Source organism: Zootoca vivipara, chromosome 8, assembly GCF_963506605.1.
Source record: "Zootoca vivipara chromosome 8, rZooViv1.1, whole genome shotgun sequence".
NCBI lineage: Eukaryota > Metazoa > Chordata > Lepidosauria > Squamata > Lacertidae > Zootoca > Zootoca vivipara.
The window spans coordinates 33941004-33960267 of record NC_083283.1 but is presented as its reverse complement, the minus strand read 5'-3'; the positions used below and the strand labels follow the sequence as shown (position 1 = coordinate 33960267).

Sequence of the window (19264 nt, the reverse complement as noted above, 5' to 3'; positions counted from 1 at the left end):
AGTCCAAAACATTTGAAGGGCACCAGGTCGAAGGCTGGTGCAGCAGAATAAACTCTTGAAACTAGTATTGGCAGCAAATATGCAATTTAAATGAATGAAAATTCCACCTATCTGAATATGTTTTGCAATGCGCATTAATGTCTTCTTATGAGAATATAGCAATCCTAACACAAATCTAATCTATAGCCATGGAACCTTGAGATTGCAAGTCATAGAAAGACACCCCTAGATATCCCAAGTACATACCTATATGATCTCCTTCTTCTGGGCATTCCACATAGTTATTTCTGCACAGAAATGGTTCTGTGGTTTTCAGTTTTATAAAGCTATTAGTACAAATCAAGACGATTATTGGCATACTCCTGACAGTGTGATGTGGGTGCGATTAGCTAAGTGCTCAAATTACAGAGGACTGAGAGAGTCAGGCCCCAGTACCTTTGCTGACAGCTACTGTATTTAGAAGACTATGGGGGCATGATTTCACTATAGGTGGGAGAAGTCAGGGACAGGGGGGTTGTGGATTTCATTAAGAGCCCCGCCCGAAGCTTTCCCTCCACAACTCAAGTATTGGATAAATGCAACCACTTAATCAGGTCATCGGAAGTACATTCAAATATAGTTACATATGGAAAGCAATGGCATCACTTGTTGCTCATGTTACCACTTTTTATGGGGATGAAATTATAAAGGGTTGTTTGTATGCAACTGGCAAGCCCAACACTTAATCACAAATGCAACAAATCAAAAGACTTACCGGTATTTTAATGCCATTCCAAGGAAAGCTTGATTAGGCATGCAGCACCCATTTGTGAGTGAGTGAGTGAGTGAAAGAGAGATTATGTAAAGTTGCGTTCTTTATTTTAACTTTATTTTCTTTAAATCTGCCTTGCTAAGGGTGGCGTTGTGCTGACAACTACCCAACAGTCCGGAGGACTAATAGAAGCTGAACCACAATCAAGTGGAGAGCCAACTGATCCCTTGTTTTATCCTAGCTGGTATAAAACTCAGCCACGGCAAACAACCAATTCAAATGCAGTCCCAGTGACTGAAATTAGGCAGGTAGGGCCTTCAGTTCCCGCAGAGGTGAATGTGAAGAAGGCAGAAGCTCCAGAACTAGCTATGGCAAATGGAAGTTCTGCTGCAAGTAGTAAGGAAGCTAACACACCCACTGATACTTCACAGGTTAGTATATAGTCTCAGAAAATGTTGCGTTCAGTTAGGATTTTACATGCAACATAATTCGCAGGAGATGGGGGAAATTCGTAGGAAAGTGGATTTCTCAATAAATCACTAAATGAAACCCACACTTAGGCACAAGTAATATTGTAAATTAGTGCACCATACATTTGGTGGGGGGGGGGGAGAGTGGAAATGACACAGAATACAATGTTTATTTTGTGCACTGTGTACTGGCTTTGAGACCTGGTTTAGTGGTAGCCAACACAGTTTCCTTCCGATATTGTTGGACAACTCCCAATGCTGGATGGAGCTGATGAGTCCAATGATGTCTGGAAGACACCTGGTTGCCTGCCCCTGACCTAATCAGTCACTATGGAATGGTTTGATGCATGTTAGTTTCCTCCCCCAAGATACACTTTCAGCAGACAAGTTGTAATTTTCTTCTGAATTTTGCTCTCACAAGGTGATTCACATCACAGAAACATAAATATAAACACCCACCAAACACCTGTCTAACAATCTGCTCCAGATTTTGGGAGGCTCTTGGCAGTTTCTATCCTGTGTTTGCCTTCTTGCTGCTATCATGACTGCCCATGTGTCTGCCATCCCTATGGGCCTGAGCTGCCCAGAGGTTAAGAGCAAACCCAATGGAGGCTGCTACTCTCGGTTCTTGTCACTGCTTGCATACTTGTAGAGGACATGTGAGCAAGCAGCAGCAGCAAGAAGATGGAGCAAGGCCAAAGGCCTTTGGCTCAGCAATGGGCCTCCTGCTGGGTTCTTGGCCTTGGCATGTGCCCCATGGTGCTGAACCCTGAAAGTGGCCCTGCTACCGTAGTTGCAGCCAACTTGAAACAGGTGTGCATATAATTACTCGAAAGTGACCTTGGAAGAGATGTTAGCACGTGGATATTAAGATACATGACTGCAATCCAAAGAATGTGCAAGTAGTTCTGTGTGCTCAACAGGGCTCTGGACTTGGATTTCTCTAACATCAACCTCTCAGCCAGCCCTCTCCCTGTAAAAGAAAAAAAATGCTGCACAGAAAATAAGTTTGAAAATGCAGAAGAGTTTCAAAAGCAATTTGGGATATGACATGGGGTGCACTGCACACAAGCTCTTGAACAAAGTAATGCTTTGGATCCTGCCTCAGGTGCCTCATGTCAACAAAAATAGTTTTGGAAACAGTTCTTAGTTGGTCATGTACAAGGTCAATTAAGAGCTGAAAGCATTTAATTGACCAGAATTTCATGCATGCAAATTCCAAAATAGCAACAGACAACTCTGTTGGTCTTTGTCCCTCTTTGTACACATCAGGCTGATAATGTAATTTTGCAGCTGCTGGATATACAGCGTTTGCTTCTAGTTACAACCACATCAATCACACATCTGGAATATATTGTCATAGTATAACCTCTTCTGTATGTACACTGTTTGATCTGCAACCACATCAGGTTTCTGTTTTGATCACTGTCATGAAAAGCATGGCATGTTTAAAATTAATTTTGCATTGTCAATAACTTCTCCCATGTATTTTTCCTATTGTGTCTGTGCTATGGTCAGAACACAGTGCAATACAATAAAGATACTTCCATAGAGGCTGCAATCCTATATACATGCCTACCTGGGAGTAAGTCGCATTGAACTCAGCATGGCTTGCACCTGAATAGACTTGAATAGGATTGCCCTGTAAATCACCACTGTTGCAATTTCAGTAAAATTGCAGGGTTGATGTCTGATATCTTTTACACTTATGATGTGTTTATATCCTTGTTTATTAAAATAATTGGAAATTATGCTACAAAACCAAGATTTCATCCACTGTTGTGTTAAGATCTCCCCCACCCCCTCAAATTTGCTTCTGAAAATCTATCATGTTCTTTGATGAAAGGCTCAAGAAAATGGTATGAATGCAACACACACAAACCGTATGCCTAATGTATATGAACTCATCCTTGCATGTGTGAATGTCTTGAAACCTACAGTTTTAAAATATCCACTAACTTTTAACCTAAGCATTTCAGAATACCTTTTGTGATTTTATCCATTATAAACACATTGCAGAAAAGTGCATAATATTCCTTTCTCTGAATCCCATGTATTTGTGTGTTGTGGATTGTGTTATGACTGAGCTGTGTAAGCAGCTGTCAGAGGTGAGCCAGGAGCTGAGAACCATGAGTTCAGTGAGGTGTTTAGAGCTGAGGGCCACCCAAAAACATGGCAGAGCCAGCCCAGACAGGAAGATTTTTATTCCCTTCCTGTCCAATATGACCCATGACCAACTTAAGTGGGTGGGTTCAGCGCAGAGCCTAAGAATGTGCCTATTTATGCACTGGGTATATTATGGGGGTCACGACTGGACCTAATGGTCAGGGGTCCATTTACTTTTTTATATTATGGGGAATAGTCACACTTTAACTCATCTTCTGCAGGACATCTTCCTGTGGTTCCTGTGGTCATGAAATAAACAATTTCTCCCCTAACCCCTTTCCTCAGAAAATTCTGCTCTTTTTAATTCAATGCAATATTTGCACAATCTCCCCTATCCCTCTGCTATTCTGGCTGGTCATGGGCTATATACATATTTTCTAGACTCCTCTACGCACTTCATTCTCTATGGTTATACTTCTCTAGGAATTGATAACATTTCAACCCTATCCTTCCCAGATGGTTTTGCCTTTATAGCCTTTTATCTTCTTCCCCTGCCCCTCCAAATTGCAGCAGGCAAGGGGTTCATGAAGCAAAGTGGGAGAGAGTATTTAACCCACTTAGCTACAGGGTGTTAGAAGCAAGATTGCTATTTCACGTCCCACTTAAAGCAGAGCAGCAATGATTGGGTGCTGCTAAATTGTCCATACTTTGAGGCACTGCCAGAATGATGCTCCAAGCTGTAGCTCTGATAGAACATCATATGGGATGGACATACCAGAACTGAAGGCTCCTGGTTCTAGCCATGGCAACAACTTCTGACAGATGGATGCCTTAAAACAACTGTTTTTAAAGAGCAATAACAATAGGAACGTGTAAAGGAATAGGGGAAGGAATAAGAACAGACAGTCAGGAGCAACAGCAGTGCTCAGTTTTAACACTAAACAAAAGAAAAACATACCAGAAGAGAATATGGAAGAAGACCTGGCATGACGATAGGGCTAGTTGGGAGAAAGAATACAGGGTGGGGCCAGGAAAGAATTGAAGGGAAGTGTCTGACAGAAGTTACAGTAACAGAAGTACAGCAGTAACAGAAGACATATCTACGCCACAGGTATAAACTGATTTGATTACTATTCCTTCTCTTCAAGCACTCATGAGACAGACTTGGTTCCAAGGTTCAGTGAGTCCTTTGCTGGACTCACTCCTGTGAATGCAGTCACTGCCAGGCAGCTGTGTCTGAGCTACCTTTTTAATTTCTCAAAATGCCTAGATATAGTGTCAGTAATGGCCATTCAGTTGTGTACCCGTGTATGCTGTTTAACCACACAGCATAGGGAGCCCAATATTAGCACCAGCGCAGTGGTGGGTCTGCCAGGGCACGGGGGCCCCAGCAGCAGCTTTTCCAAAGCTGATGCCGGACCTGCCTTGAGATCTGTAGTTCAAAGGAGCAGGGAATTCTCCCAACCTTCACCAAACTGTAATTCCCAGGATGCTTTTGGGGAAGCCATGATGATTAAGCTGGTATAGAATAATACACATTTATGATGCCCTGCATTATTTTGTTTAATTGTTAATTAAATAAATTCTCCCAGCTTTCCTCTCAAAGGGGTAGTTCAGGCACCATAGGAGGAAAGTGTCTAGCAAGTGCATTAGTTGTGAATTATGCCTGCCTGATATTTTACTGGTGCATGTGCTTCTTATGAGGACCAATCTAGCACAAAGATGAGTTTATGTGAATTTTGAACCTACCCTGGGTGTTCTCGTCATAACCACCCTTTTTTTGAAAAAAAAAGAAACACAGAGAGACAACTGCGGGCGGGGGACAGAAAATTGAATGCCTTCTTCTTCACCAAGCTTCACCAAATGAGCAATTTTCTCTGATGACGTTAGTGAAGTATTCTTCTTATTTCCTCACAGGGATTAGCATTCTGCCTCTCAGTTTTGGCTTTTCTTATCTTACTGCACCATCTCTGGAGTCAGATTCAATACATGCTTTTTACTTTGAGGGGTAGGAACTGTTTTGTTTTACCCTTAACTAACAGCACAAGTCATTTCTGTAGTCATGCCTGCGAGGTGGTTAGAACCAACCGTCCCATTCTTTTCATCCTAAAAGGACCATGCTGTCATGCCATACATGCTGCCTAAAGCTTTTCCTCTTTATCTCCCCTCCCTCTGAAATGTTACCCTGGAGTGTCATCGTGCATGGTGAAATACGAGACCTTTTCAGAAGAAGAGATAGATAGGAATTCCCCAATTAATCCTGTGGATGATGTCTTTCAGATATTCCTGACATAGTTGAAAACTGTAGATGTAACAAGCCGTGGTTTCTTTTGCTGTACACATAAGTAGCCAGGACAATGGGGACCTTGGGGGTTCATCCCAAAGATGTGTATGTATATCACTTTGAGTCTGAGGGAAAGGCGGTGAGGGAGGAGTACTGTTTGTGCTTTTGTATAGTGCTGTGCTAAAAGATTCTTCTGTGTGGGTTGTTGTTTTTTTTTAAAAAAAAACCATTGTCAAGTTAATAGAAAAGAAATTACATTAAAAATAATCCAAGGGGGGAAAAACTTCAGTGAAATTGTCAGAGGTGGGCTGCAGGGCTTTTGATTTGCTTACTTTCAAGGTAGCCAAAAGGTGTCCTTCCTATCATTCTGCAAGTCTATTCTCTAGTGGTCTGCACTCTGCAACCTTCCAAAGAACCCATGCTTCCTGAAAACCCCTTTACATCCTTGGCTCTAAGTACAAATAAATAAATAAATAAAAGTGGAGATTACCTGGGTGTACAAAAAAAGTTGCTCCCTTTTTTAACCTGAAGATTGTGGCCTTTTGCATTTAAAGAAATCAGTACAGATAGGTTTATTTTTCTTAAAAGGAAAGAGAGCAGTTCCCTTAAAAACTGCCTCAAGCACTTGGTATCCAGCTATCTCAACTTCTCATGCTTCAATTAAAGCCCAGGGAAGATGTTAGGAAACAACCTCCTATGTGGGCTTTTAAGATCAAGAAGTGCAGACAACTGGAGAAACTCTAGAGTGCTACACAGATATTTAATGGGACACACACACACACACACACACACACACACACACACACACACACAGAGAGAGAGAGAGAGAGAGAGTGTGTTCAACCAAACACTCACCACCTTTCTGAAGCCTGAAAAAGAAAAGCCCCTTTTCCAGAGAAAGAAGACTTTTGAGAAATTAGAGAACAGATTTTGGCACAGCTTAAAGCAGGCATCCCTAAACTTCGGCCCTCCAGATGTTTTGGACTACAACTCCCATCTTCCCCGACCACTGGTCCTGTTAGCTAGGGATCATGGGAGTTGTAGGCCAAAACATCTGGAGGGCAGCAGTTTGGGGATGCCAGGCGTAAAGCATGTGGGACAACTCCCATGGAATAGTGCCATTTCAGAATGCAAATCAGAGATTGCATGATTGAATCTCTGCCATGTCAAAAATTATTTACTTACGAGTTTTAGCCTACCCTATCCTTAGCTATTAATTATGTAGGGAGTTTTATATTCAGTGGGGAATATTCAGACTTGCAATCCCCTGCCCTACATTCTGCAAATTCCATATGTTTACCATCAGCTTTTTCCATCAGCTTATGCTATGGTATGCATGAAACAAATATTATATTCGTTATATTTCTTGGTCCTTCATTAAAAATCTCAGAGCAGCTTACATAGGGTTTCCAAACATCCTCCCATTTAAATACTAACCATGCTGTGTCTTGTTTAGCTGTATAAATTGACCAGCATGTGGCCTCTGACTGAACAATTAATGTGAGGAATTATTTTTATTTTTATTATTTATTGAATTTATATACAGTACTGTCCTATACCCGGAGGTCCTAGGTACAAGAAATGTAAGGTGCATAACTGATAGACATTTTGTGCAACTGTCCAGAAGGTAACATTATCATATGCAAGCACTGAGTTGCTTGTGTATTTATTAAATTTTTATCCCATCCTTCATCCCAAAGGATGTTTGCGAGGCTCCTGCATTGTCAGATGTTGGCACAGATCAAATTAGTGTGTAAGATATTTTGGAGACACTCACTGTAGAGAACTCTACAACTGAAATCTAATCCATCATTTGAAACTGGAAGGTAGATGAAGTTTGCCTAAACTACTGGTGAATGAAATGATAGTCATGAAAAAAGTAATGTTATTGCAGCTGCCCCCCCTCACCCCCAGTATCTGGCTGTAACTTTATTCATGGGATTTCTAGAGTCAGTCACATACCATAATATAATGTATCTGCCTCAATGCCCAAAGTATTTGGAATTAACATTTAAAAATACGTGCCTAAGAAATGGCATACATCAGACTTCAGGGAAGTCTGCATTTTGCTAAATCTCAGACAATTGCTAGTTATGCAGATGTACTTAAAGCAAATAGTAGCTAATAAGACCATTAAAGAGATGGGACTGAAAGATCAGACTGTGAATTAATGTCATGCCTCATTTGAATCTCGAGTGATAAACTGAGATTATATTTAAATTGCTGTCTAAAGTGCGGTATTTCACTTTTGGAATGATCTGGAATTATTTCAGCCCTTTAAGGAAAATTTCAGGATTCATTTCTGGAAAATAGCTTTTAAGATGTTAACCTTTCCAAACTCAGTCCACCAAAAAAACAAGAATGTTAATCATTTGCTGTGCTAAAAATTTTTTAACGCATGAATATCAGTGAGTCAGATGGGATTACTCATATACTTAGCGCTAGAAATTTACTGAAGTCAAGACTAGATTTTAATATCATAGAGGCCTTAATATTGAATCATATCCCAGGGATGAATATGTTCCTGATCAGTAGATTATGGCTTGTCCTTTACCAGCATTCACACATAGACATATATTCTTGTTCCCCCAAGCCAGTACTGCTCTTGAAATCTTCTGCATCACAAGCAAAATTCTGCAGTCGATGCTGGCTTGGCCAATAGGATAATACTGCTATTCTAACCTGCTGATTGCCAGGTACACTGACCCTCAGTATTATGATAAGAGTTTCTAGTTTTATGATCTGCTTTGAATGCTTGCTTATTCAAAGATTTCCAAAGTGTTTTACCTACAGTGGATAGGGAGAGAAAAAACCAGTTTTTTTCTGTTCAACCAAGAACCCTTGTTTTTCAAGCCTTACTCCTTTTAAGAGTTGGATGAATCAGGGCTACTAGCTAATAAATCACATAGGGAAGTCTTTCAAAAGAAACAGCAGCAATGATTCCATGTTGCATCATTTTCAGACTAAGCTATAGGTTTTATAGAATCTTGAGCATAACAACTCTGAGTGTCCTGTCCTATTGTCAGATTCGGGGGGGGGGGACCCCACATTAAATATTCTCTCTTTCAGGACCATCATGGCTCCAGGTCTCAAATGGCCAACACACCTAAACTTCCCTGGAGATTCCCCAATCCATCACATAAGCCTGAGAAGAGTAGGGATGTAAGAAATAGGGCTGTGCAACTGCTCTACCCAGATCCCAAACCAAATTGGACCGATTTGGGTCTACTCAGGATTTGACTGGAGTATGTTGAGGCAGCCCTGGGTAGATCAGGTCCACCCAGAGCAATCTAGGGCTGTCCAAAGGGGTGTGGTCAGGCAGTGAGGAGAGTTGAGGAGTTGAGGTTCTCCCCTGCTCCAATGACCATATGTTTAAGCAAACTTTAAATCCTTAATTAAACACTGCGCAAGGACCCTGATTTTGATTTGGGGTCTGGATCCTGGTCAGATCGGGGTCATTATGAATTGGATCTATGAGGCCCTCTTACACAGCCTTAGTAAGAAGGCCTCTATTTCCATTCACCCCATATTTGTCACATGTAGTGCTGTTTCCATTCTGCTGCAGTTCAGCTTCCAACAAATGCTACCGGTATGTCTTGATGCCCACTGTAGTAAAAAGTTATGCAATTAATTAACTATGTAATTACTTTACATCATCATTATGTTATTCCAAGCCATTCATTTCAATGCAATGGAAATTACAATAACAATTACATATTGTTATGCATCATTTGCAACTTTGCAGAAGTGGGGTGAATCCATGTGGGGGCAATTTGGAAGAGGGAAAGGATTATAGAAAAAGGATTCACCAACACATCCTTCCTTCTTCAATTCTGATTGCCCCTCCAAACATGGCTTTTCCTATAATAAAATAGCCAGTGGGCTACAATTACATGTGTTTGGCCCTAACAAACATAATTTTAAACACAATTAATTGTATATTTGAAATCAAGTAGCTCACCCTTGATTTCTTCTTTTTAATCTTCCTTTCTTTTGTAGTTTCTGGAAATTGCTCTTGTGATTCAATCACACCAGTGTGGAGCTGTTGTAATGACAAAACGTTTTTGTAAGGTTCCCAGGCAATGCTTTTGCTATAATTAGTTTTGCCAGTGATGCCTTCCCCTAGCATTTAATAGTCACATCTACAAACTACATTGTGAGTCATGGGATACCTTCTGGTTTCTGAATTTAGACCTTTTCCAACAATCTTGCCTCAGAATGATCGTGGGTACGGATATTTTCTCTATTTAGACAACAGCGCAACCAGGCTGAACTGGCCTATACACTTTGCTTCATTGAAAACTGAATAATACTTGCATTGTCACCTCTACATTAATTTAAAGGCATTGTTAATTTAAAGGCATTGTTGTTGCTGTTTTTAATGTAAGGAAACAATTGCTGTTTCTTTCAAAATATCATGGAAATTTTATCTTCTAGGTCCTGTCACATAGAACCATAGAATAGGAACCGTACAGCTGGAAAAGATACCCAAGGGTCATCTAGTCCAACCCCCTGTAATGCTGGAATCATAGCTAAAATATTCTAGCTGTACCTTTAGCACAGGATCCCTTCTTCTAGCTATGGGTAGGTGGGAGGAAAGGAGGGATTGCATGACCCAAAGTCAGCTTTTTGAGCTGTCCTTGCCCCCTGGTGGTGTAGTGGTTAATTCATAGCAATCTCCCACAGCCACATCCCCTCTATATACTAATAGATCCAGCAAAAATGAAGTGTGGCTTCAGCGCCAAGGCAGCTTTATTCTTAACCCTCCCCTGCCTCCTTTGCTTCACCTTCAGTCTGGTGAAGGGTTACACTGGTCACTGTTCTGTGACATTAGAGGTGGGGTTCAACGAAATAGTTGCACAAGTGCAAGGAGGAGTGCTGGTGCAATGGAATTTTGTCTTTCCCCCGTCTGCACCTTGTGAGCCTCCAGATCTGTTCTGGAGAACAGGAGAACCCCAAAACAGATTTAGGAGTGGGCATAGGGGTTAACATTCTGTCATGCAAAGATAAATCCTTGTGTTGAAAGGGTGTTCTCTTTAGTACTGGCCAATGACTAGGGGTCAACCTAGCAGTTCGAAAGCACGTCAAAGTGCAAGTAGTTAAATACAGCAGGAAGGTAAACGGCGTTTCCGTGTGCTGCTCTGGTTTGCCAGAAGCGGCTTTGTCATGCTGGCCACATGACCTGGAAGCTGTATGCCGGCTCCCTCGGCCAATAACGCGAGATGAGCGCCGCAACCCCAGAGTCAGTCATGACTGGACCTAATGGTCAGGGGTCCCTTTACCTTTACCTTTAAGGTTACATTTACCCTAATGTTAACCATAATTAGCTCTAGCTCAATTGTGGGGAACCTCTGGCACATGGGTGTAATTAGGCCTGCCTAGTTCTTTTGGGCAAACCACATCCACCTTTCCTGGGCCAGGATGGAAGATGAAATGTTCATGGGAGAACAAGCAGTGTGCAAGTCTATGGGGTAAATGTAAACCCTGACTACTGGCACTTTGACATGCTTTTGAACTGCTAGGTTGGCAGGAGCTGGGACCGAGCAACGGGAGCTCACCCCGTCGCAGGGATTCAAACCGCCAACTTTCTGATCTGCAAGCTCTAGGCTCTGTGGTTTAACCCACAGTGCCACCCGCGTCCCCAGGGGTCCCTTTACCTTTACCTAATAACTAGGGGGAAATAAAAGTATTTTTTCAAAATAAGAGTGGCTGCCAGACCCTCCACAATCAACATTCTTGTACAGGAAATGCCTGTTTTCCCATTTGGTATAAACAGTCAATGCTGATATCATGGAGCCATTGCATTCAAACGCTCACAGCACAGGGGTTTAGACCTGGGAAATGCAGTGCTAGCACATGTGTTGCTGTCACATTTGCCCTGTGAAATGTGCCTTTGCACATATCGTGATTCAAGAGCACCTATTGGATATTGCATCACTAGTGGCAAGCGGAACAAAAACCTCTCCCTTTCCTCGGTTGCCTCTTTTCATGAATATTAATTTTGGTTAGTTTTGCTATTTTATCAATTCTTTGGAGACTGTGCTACGCTCACTGTACAATTCTTGTATGGAAGCATGCATCTAGTTAGACTCCTTTGTTTTTAAAAGAGGCTTAACAACTATTCCCCTTCGTGGCAAAAGTATTATCACATCTATTATATGGAATTATTAGTATTAAAAGTAATTAAAAAGTTATTAAAAGTAATTAAAAGTATTATCACATCTATTATATTATATATGCCATCTATTGATGGCAGAAAGCGAGGAGGAATTAAAGAACCTTTTAATGAGGGTGAAAGAGGAGAGCGCAAAATATGGTCTGAAGCTCAACATCAAAAAAACCAAGATCATGGCCACTGGTCCCATCACCTCCTGGCAAATAGAAGGGGAAGAAATGGAGGCAGTGAGAGATTTTACCTTCTTGGGCTCCTTGATCACTGCAGATGGTGACAGCAGTCACGAAATTAAAAGACGCCTGCTTCTTGGGAGAAAAGCAATGACAAACCTAGACAGCATCTTAAAAAGCAGAGACATCACCTTGCCGACAAAGGTCCGTATAGTTAAAGCTATGGTTTTCCCAGTAGTGATGTATGGAAGTGAGAGCTGGAACATAAAGAAGGCTGATCGCCGAAGAATTGATGCTTTTGAATTATGGTGCTGGAGGAGACTCTTGAGAGTCCCATGGACTGCAAGAAGATCAAACCTATCCATTCTTAAGGAAATCAGCCCTGAGTGCTCCCTGGAAGGACAGATCGTGAAGCTGAGGCTCCAATACTTTGGCCACCTCATGAGAAGAGAAGAATCCTTGGAAAAGACCCTGATGTTGGGAAAGATTGAGGGCACTAGGAGAAGGGGACGTCAGAGGACAAGATGGTTGGACAGTGTTCTCGAAGCTACGAACATGAGTTTGACCAAACTGCGGGAGGCAGTGCAAGACAGGAGTGCCTGGCGTGCTATGGTCCATGGGGTCACGAAGAGTCGGACACGACTAAACGACTAAACAACAACAACATTATATGGAAAGGTTACATTTATTATACCCATTGTCACTAAAAGGTCACCTGCACAGGAATATTGCACAATGGCCAATATATATGTACTTGTGGCAATCTTTCCGTGATCCTGAAATTCCTACCGGTATATTGTATCCAATTCTTTATAACAGCAGAACTGATCTGTATAGGGGAATCTCATCATTCACAGACTAATTCATAGGCTAATGGACTCACTGGTATACTAATGTATCTTTTCCTGCCCATACCATTAACGTCCTACATATGCTCTAAAACTGTTCTTGCTCAAAACAGTTCAAGAGCAGGGCAGATTTTGCCAAATTTTGGAAGTGCTCGGGAAGCATCATAGGGCACCCACTCATAATTTTCCTCTTAAAAGTTGTAACAGTATCAGAGTGGGAAAATGAGATTAAGGCCATTGCACTTCCTGGCAATAGCGGAGAACCTGTGGCCTTCTTAATTCTTTTGGATTACAATTCCCATCACCCCAGTCAGCAGAGCCAATGGGCAGGAATGATGGTAGCATCTGTAGAACCATACCCATGGTATGAAGGAATGGCTAGAGCATTATTACTTTTCAATTCACTTAAAAAGTAGCCATCACCCATAACCCATAGATGGATATTTTATTGGGTTCATTAAGTTACCACCCTTCTGCTCTTTCTTCATTACACTAGAATAACACTGCTGGAACAGGGCCATCCTTTTCACACATTGGCCAGCCAAATGCCCGCAAGCAAAACCTGAACGCAACAGCACTCTCCCCACTAGTGTTCCCCAGAAACTGGCATTAAAAAGTCATGCCACCTGCAATTCGTATGCAGCCATAATGACTAGTGGGCTTTCATTGCCTTATATATGTGGATTTGTCTAAACCTCTTTAAAAGTCATCGGCTTCCTGGTAATTAGTACATTTAGTAGTAACCAAGTCCTTGGTGTAACTATGCACTGTGTGAGGAAGTCCTCTCCTTTCTCGGTCCTGACTCTTCCTCGTTCACCTGCAGGTCCTTTATGAGCAACTTTTTAAAAATCCATCTCAATACTGAGCATGGTGGGACCCTGCTTCATCTGCCCTGGTCATATGAGGTGAACGAAGTTACATTTCTTGCCTACCCCATCCATTAGTATTCAGTATGACTCTAAGAGTGAGAAGAAAACACACCACAGATCCAACCAAATAAGATTTAAAGATGAAAACATTCTAGAAATAACCAGAAATCAGAGTAAAGAAAGATGTTGACATTATACTATGGACTCTGTCCAACGACTGAGGAACTTCGAGGAACTAGAATGTGTTGATGGTCTTGATGCATCACCAAGATGGTCTATTTATGGAGCTCTTACTGAATGGAGCTGGCCTCCATAGCATGTGCAGTATGCCCATAGCTGTTCTTACATGCCCCTCCTGGCATATTTGCAGTATCTCAGCTTAGTCATTCATTCATGATCAAGCGATATGTGTATCCAAACCTTACAAATTATTCAGGCTTTGTTACCTGATCCAACGAATCCATGGTGCAATCTCTGCCATGAGTCATAATCTTAAATGGGTCTCATTCATCAGGTCATTTCAAAGAACAATCTATATTTTAAAGTGCCGTCTGCTTCTTAAGTGGCATCCTTAGACAATGCTCTGCGTCACTGCTAGAATAGCTGCCCTTCTCTTCCACAAGGAGAGAATGTTTCTTTTGGCAGTTTTTGAGGTCTACCTCTTGTAACACACAGCTTGCAAGATCTTGACTTCATGATGTCTCTTCACAGTTTTCTTAAAGAGCATTAAACAAGGAAACAAGATGGGGATGAGAGTATAAAGTTAGCTTCCTAACATTAACACCCACAAGTTACTCTACATTATTTTTCAGGGCAAACTTGTATGCAAGCATTATGCTATCTCTAGTTAAGCAGCTAAACAAAAAGTTGTCAGAAAGATGGTTTGATCACAGTCGATAAACCACAACTTGATTTGGATGATACAATACGATAGATTAAGTTTTCTGTTTTTTACATGAAAGGGAGACAGACAATTGTTTTTATTGAGTATGATAGATTTAGATTATTGCTATTAAAAAAACCACTTGTCAGCATATGTTTAAAGAATTATGGAAACAGTCATCTAATTTAATGGACCACTAGAGTTTTCTGATAGAAGCTTCACTGGACCCTCTCAAGAAAGGCAAGAAATAATGACAAAATTATGCTTTCACTGCCTCTTTTTCATCTGCTGCAGTCAGTCCAGTGGCCCACAACTTATTTTTGTTAGATATGAATGGTGATAATTCCCTAACAGCAGGTGGTAATGTTTCTCCTATCAGAAAGTGATCAGAGAACACACTAGACAACTGCTAGACCAAGTGTCTCCTCCCTGTTTCCCCTTGAGCTTGAAAAGCATCAGACAGCTGGCTTGGTGCACTGTTCAGTTGCAACATGCAAGATGCTTATGGAATCCATCTTGAGCCCTCTGCTGATGCTTGCCCAGTTCCCTCACCTGGGTGGAAGGCATCCCTGTGGGATAAGATGCCTGTGAGAGAGATTGCTCCTGCTATGATAAAAACCACCCTGAGAATCATACACTACAGAGTAAGATGATAGGTAGAGTAAGATGTTTCAGGCTTGAATTTGTATTGATAGCTTTGTACAGAGCCATTGAGATAAATTAGGAGTGTAATGAAGTACGGCATTTTCAGCTGAGTCCACTGGAACATTCACACTTTATGGAACAGGGCTTACAATACTTAAGGGTCTCCTTCCCCTGAAAAGGTTTCACCATTAGTTTAAGCTCCCTAAAGTATGCTTGCCATTACATCCTTCAGGGAACTTACCCAGCCTACACACAAAGAGGAACACTGCATTCATTTCTCAGGACTATTTTTGGAATCGTTAAGGTTGTGTGAAATAAACAGCATTACATTATCCTTTTGCCACATAGCTCTAATTGTAACAGAATGAAAATCTATTTTGGTGAGACATTCAGTCCCCATGGGCGCGAAAAGTTCACGGCCAACCACCTTTCTGAGAATTGAACAGCTAGTCTCATGATGGATGGAGTTTGCTGGTGCATATTTTACCTGCCTACAGTTATGTAGTTGAACAATTTATTTTATAAGAAAAGAGTTTCACTTGGCTCCCAGAGAATTAAAAATAGGCATAAGAAAAGAAGTCTTTGAGCTTATAGCTGTATTGTTATGATAAAAGTTGACAGGTGTAGGAAGTTCTGCTGAAGGGATTATATTACATTACCATGTAAACAGAAACTCTTTAGAGAAAGTTGAAATTATTTTAAAATAACCTATAGTTACGTCTTCCATTCTATTTAAATTTTCAGTGGACAAAAGATAGTTTCTGACCATGGAGAACAGCCTATGTTGTAAGTAAAACATTATTAGCAGACAATGCATATTGTAGTGGTGGGAACATAAATTTGACAGACATCGGTTGAATTCAAATCAGTACAGCCCTGATGTGATTTTTTCTTTTTTTGCAAATAATGAGTTTTTAAGATGATACTTTTAAAATTAATTGAAGTCAAATTCAGATTCAGGTTGTGAATTTTTGGGTGCAGGCAGGCAAATGGATGGAGCCCAGGTTTCAGTGGCAAAATCTGAACCACCTTTCATCCATGACATTCTTTTTCTAGAATGTAACTTTTATTAAGTGAAATTATAACATTTTTGATATATGCAAAGTGCCATTTCAGCAAGAGTTTAAGACTGGGCTTTCTTTTTCTCCTTTACTATTAACACAAAACACATAAATTAAATTGCCTACATTCAAAAAACACTGCTTGTTTTCTAAAATCATGTATGATTTCAAAAATCATATAATGGACTATGTGATTTCCAAAAACAAGCAGTGTTGATATTATATAGCAGCAAAGTCAAAGGACATTTAGGCTGCAATTCTGTCCCCTATTTACCTGAGATTAAGCCCCACTGAATTGAGTGGGAGACTTATTTCTGAACAGACATGTGTGTTCTTATACTAGACAAATACAAATCAATTTGCCTTGTGGAAGAGTTAGGGTGCAGGATTCATGCCATAAAGCTCTTGCTGGACTATATAACTTCAGACGAGGTGAGGAATTGCATTTTTTTATGGGCTTGCGTATAAAGAAGACCCTTTATGTGAAAAAAATAGCTAGAACATTGGTGCAATAGGTTCTGAGAGGGAAACTCTTAAACAAAAATTCCAAGTGCAAGTGTGTATGATGTTTCTGGATCATGTCTGCTGAGTGGTGGAGTGATTACCAAACATTGTCATTTTAAGTAGGAAACTTAAACAAAAGAAAGTGGTTTTTTAATTTTGTTAAATGTGAATAAGATGGAAAGTGTAGAAATGGAGGATATGATGGGTGGTTTTAAGGAAAGATCAGCAATGTTTTCTTGATGGTTGCTTAAGGATTGCCTGCCACTCAGAATTTACTAAAAAGGGAAAGAGTGGAAGGGGATGATGCATAAAACCAGAATAGCCCATTGATAACATTGCTAATGCTAATTGCTAATGTTATCAATGTGGAGTGAATGTTTGTATCTCCTGCATAGTAAAAGCCTCATACTCAGAGGTGCCAAATGCCTGCACTATGGAAACCAACTTAAACTAGTGCAGGAATTGTCAACAACTTCTGCATTCCTGGGACCTATTCTGTATTCGAGACTGGGATCCAGTGCCATTCTGCCACACAAACTCAGATTGTTCCTGGGTGCTATGCCCTCGGTGCTATGCCCTCTAGCAATAAAGCTTTTATAGTGGAATGCACATGGCAGAATGAGCAGTGACTAGGGAACTGCATTTAAAGAATACAAAACCAGATAGAGAAGCAGTTTCCCCAGATAACTTTTTTCACTGCTACCTGTTTTGCAGTACCAGTCTTCCTTTGGTGCAGTGGCAGTCTTCCCAACAGCTGGCAACCACATCTCCTCATCAGAATGACACAAAAATGTCACATAGTGTGTCAGTCTTAGGGTATTTTGGCAGGGGGCGTGGTGGTGGTTGGCTGCTGTTAGGAGGAGTGCAAATCCCACACTTGTACATTCAGCCAGCTTTCATTCCTCTGAATGTGAAAGTCACCCAAATGACACCCCTCCAAGTGAATGGTGGTAAAAGGGGCAGGGATTTTAGCACTATGGGACCAACTCTGTTCTCTGTTTCTTACATAGGAAGTTGCCTTACACTATCAGACCATTGGTCCATCTTGCTTGGTATTTTCTACGTCGACTTGCAGTAGCTCTCCAGGATTTCAGACAGGTTTCTCTCCCAGTCTTACCTGGAGATGCCGGGATTCAACCTTGGACCTTCTGCATGCAAAGCAGATGCAGTACCACTGAGTTATGGCCCTTCAAATAAGGACATTAGCTAAGGCAGGAGTGCAAACCTTTGGTGCTCCAGGTGTTGCCGAACTACTACTGTAGTTCAGCAATACCTGGAGGGCCAAAGGTTCCCCGCGCATTAGCCAAAGGCTATCATCTTCCAAACAGATATTTCCCAACAATCAAGGGACATAATTTTTAAACCCTTGATGTCCCATTAGTTCCATTCGCAATAATTAACACTTGTATTTGCTTAGTCTTGTTCAGCTATGCCACTGAAACAGAGGGTACAAGGCTGAACTGTAGCAATAATGAAATTAAGATTTGCCCATTTAAAAACCTGTGCTAATAAGTGTACAGAATTATGTGCCCACATATTGTACTTGGAACAGTATTACTTCAAAAGCATCATCCATATTAGAATGGTATTTTAGAGTTGGGTCCCTATAGAATGAATCTGCTTGGTGCAAAATCCATTTATGATGCTCCTTGTTTGCAACTAAGGATCTGGTCCTTGAAAGAAAATGCAAAACTGTTATTAGATAGAAAGAAGCAAACTACTTTTTTTCACACCCACTAGGCAACAGGTCTTGTTTTGCAAACAGCATGACTCTAAGCCAACTAATACCTAACAAGTCATCATTCCTCATTAACTTGGTTTAAAATTTAACACTGTGTATTTACAAAATATGCTTGGGACATTGTCATCTTTATCCCATACAGCAGTTCATCATAAGCATCTGTGATAGAAACAGTATTTCAGGTATAGGGGACCTATGGGTCTCCAGATGTTGCTGAGTTGCAACATTCCTGGTTGTTGGCCATGCTTGCTGGGACTGATGGGAACAGTAGTTCAGCAACACCTGGAGGACCAAAAGTTCCCCAGACCTGCTGCATCAGTTTGTGTTTTCTGATGAGCTATTTCAAGGTTCTCTACATCTTAGAGATATAGAGCCATGGTGAGGTGCAGAATACTCTTTTAAGAGTAAGGAGGGAAGTGCCCTGTGTAATGAACATCTTTGTATGCTCTGGGCTTAGTGAAAATTTGGAAGATGCTTCTGTTGAATTTTTCTTAAGATAAAAAAGGATGTCATGGTTGGCATCTCTATTAACCATCACGCTAGAGTACAAGCACTATCTGAAGACTTTCTATGACCAACTTAAGAAGCATAAAATCATAAGATCTGTTGATTTCAGGGGATTTCGGGTTTACTTCCAGACGTCCAAAGCAATTGATATAAGCTTTTAATATTATTCTACAACAATGTTCAAAAGGTTGCAAATAACTTTGGATAGTCATTTCTTAATCTTTTAATGAACACATGGGTCTGGCAGAAT

General features: G+C 40.9%; 1 protein-coding gene across 1 annotated transcript in view; it reads left to right on the top strand.

Moving 5' to 3' along the window:
• The window catches only part of TRIM55 (tripartite motif containing 55), a 39653-nt gene that overhangs the window by 19584 nt on the left and 805 nt on the right, over window positions 1-19264 (top strand). Inside the window, exon 9 of the mRNA XM_060277778.1 lies at window positions 895-1182. Coding sequence (XP_060133761.1) covers window positions 895-1182 — 288 coding nt within the window. The remainder of the gene's footprint in view (window positions 1-894; window positions 1183-19264) is intronic.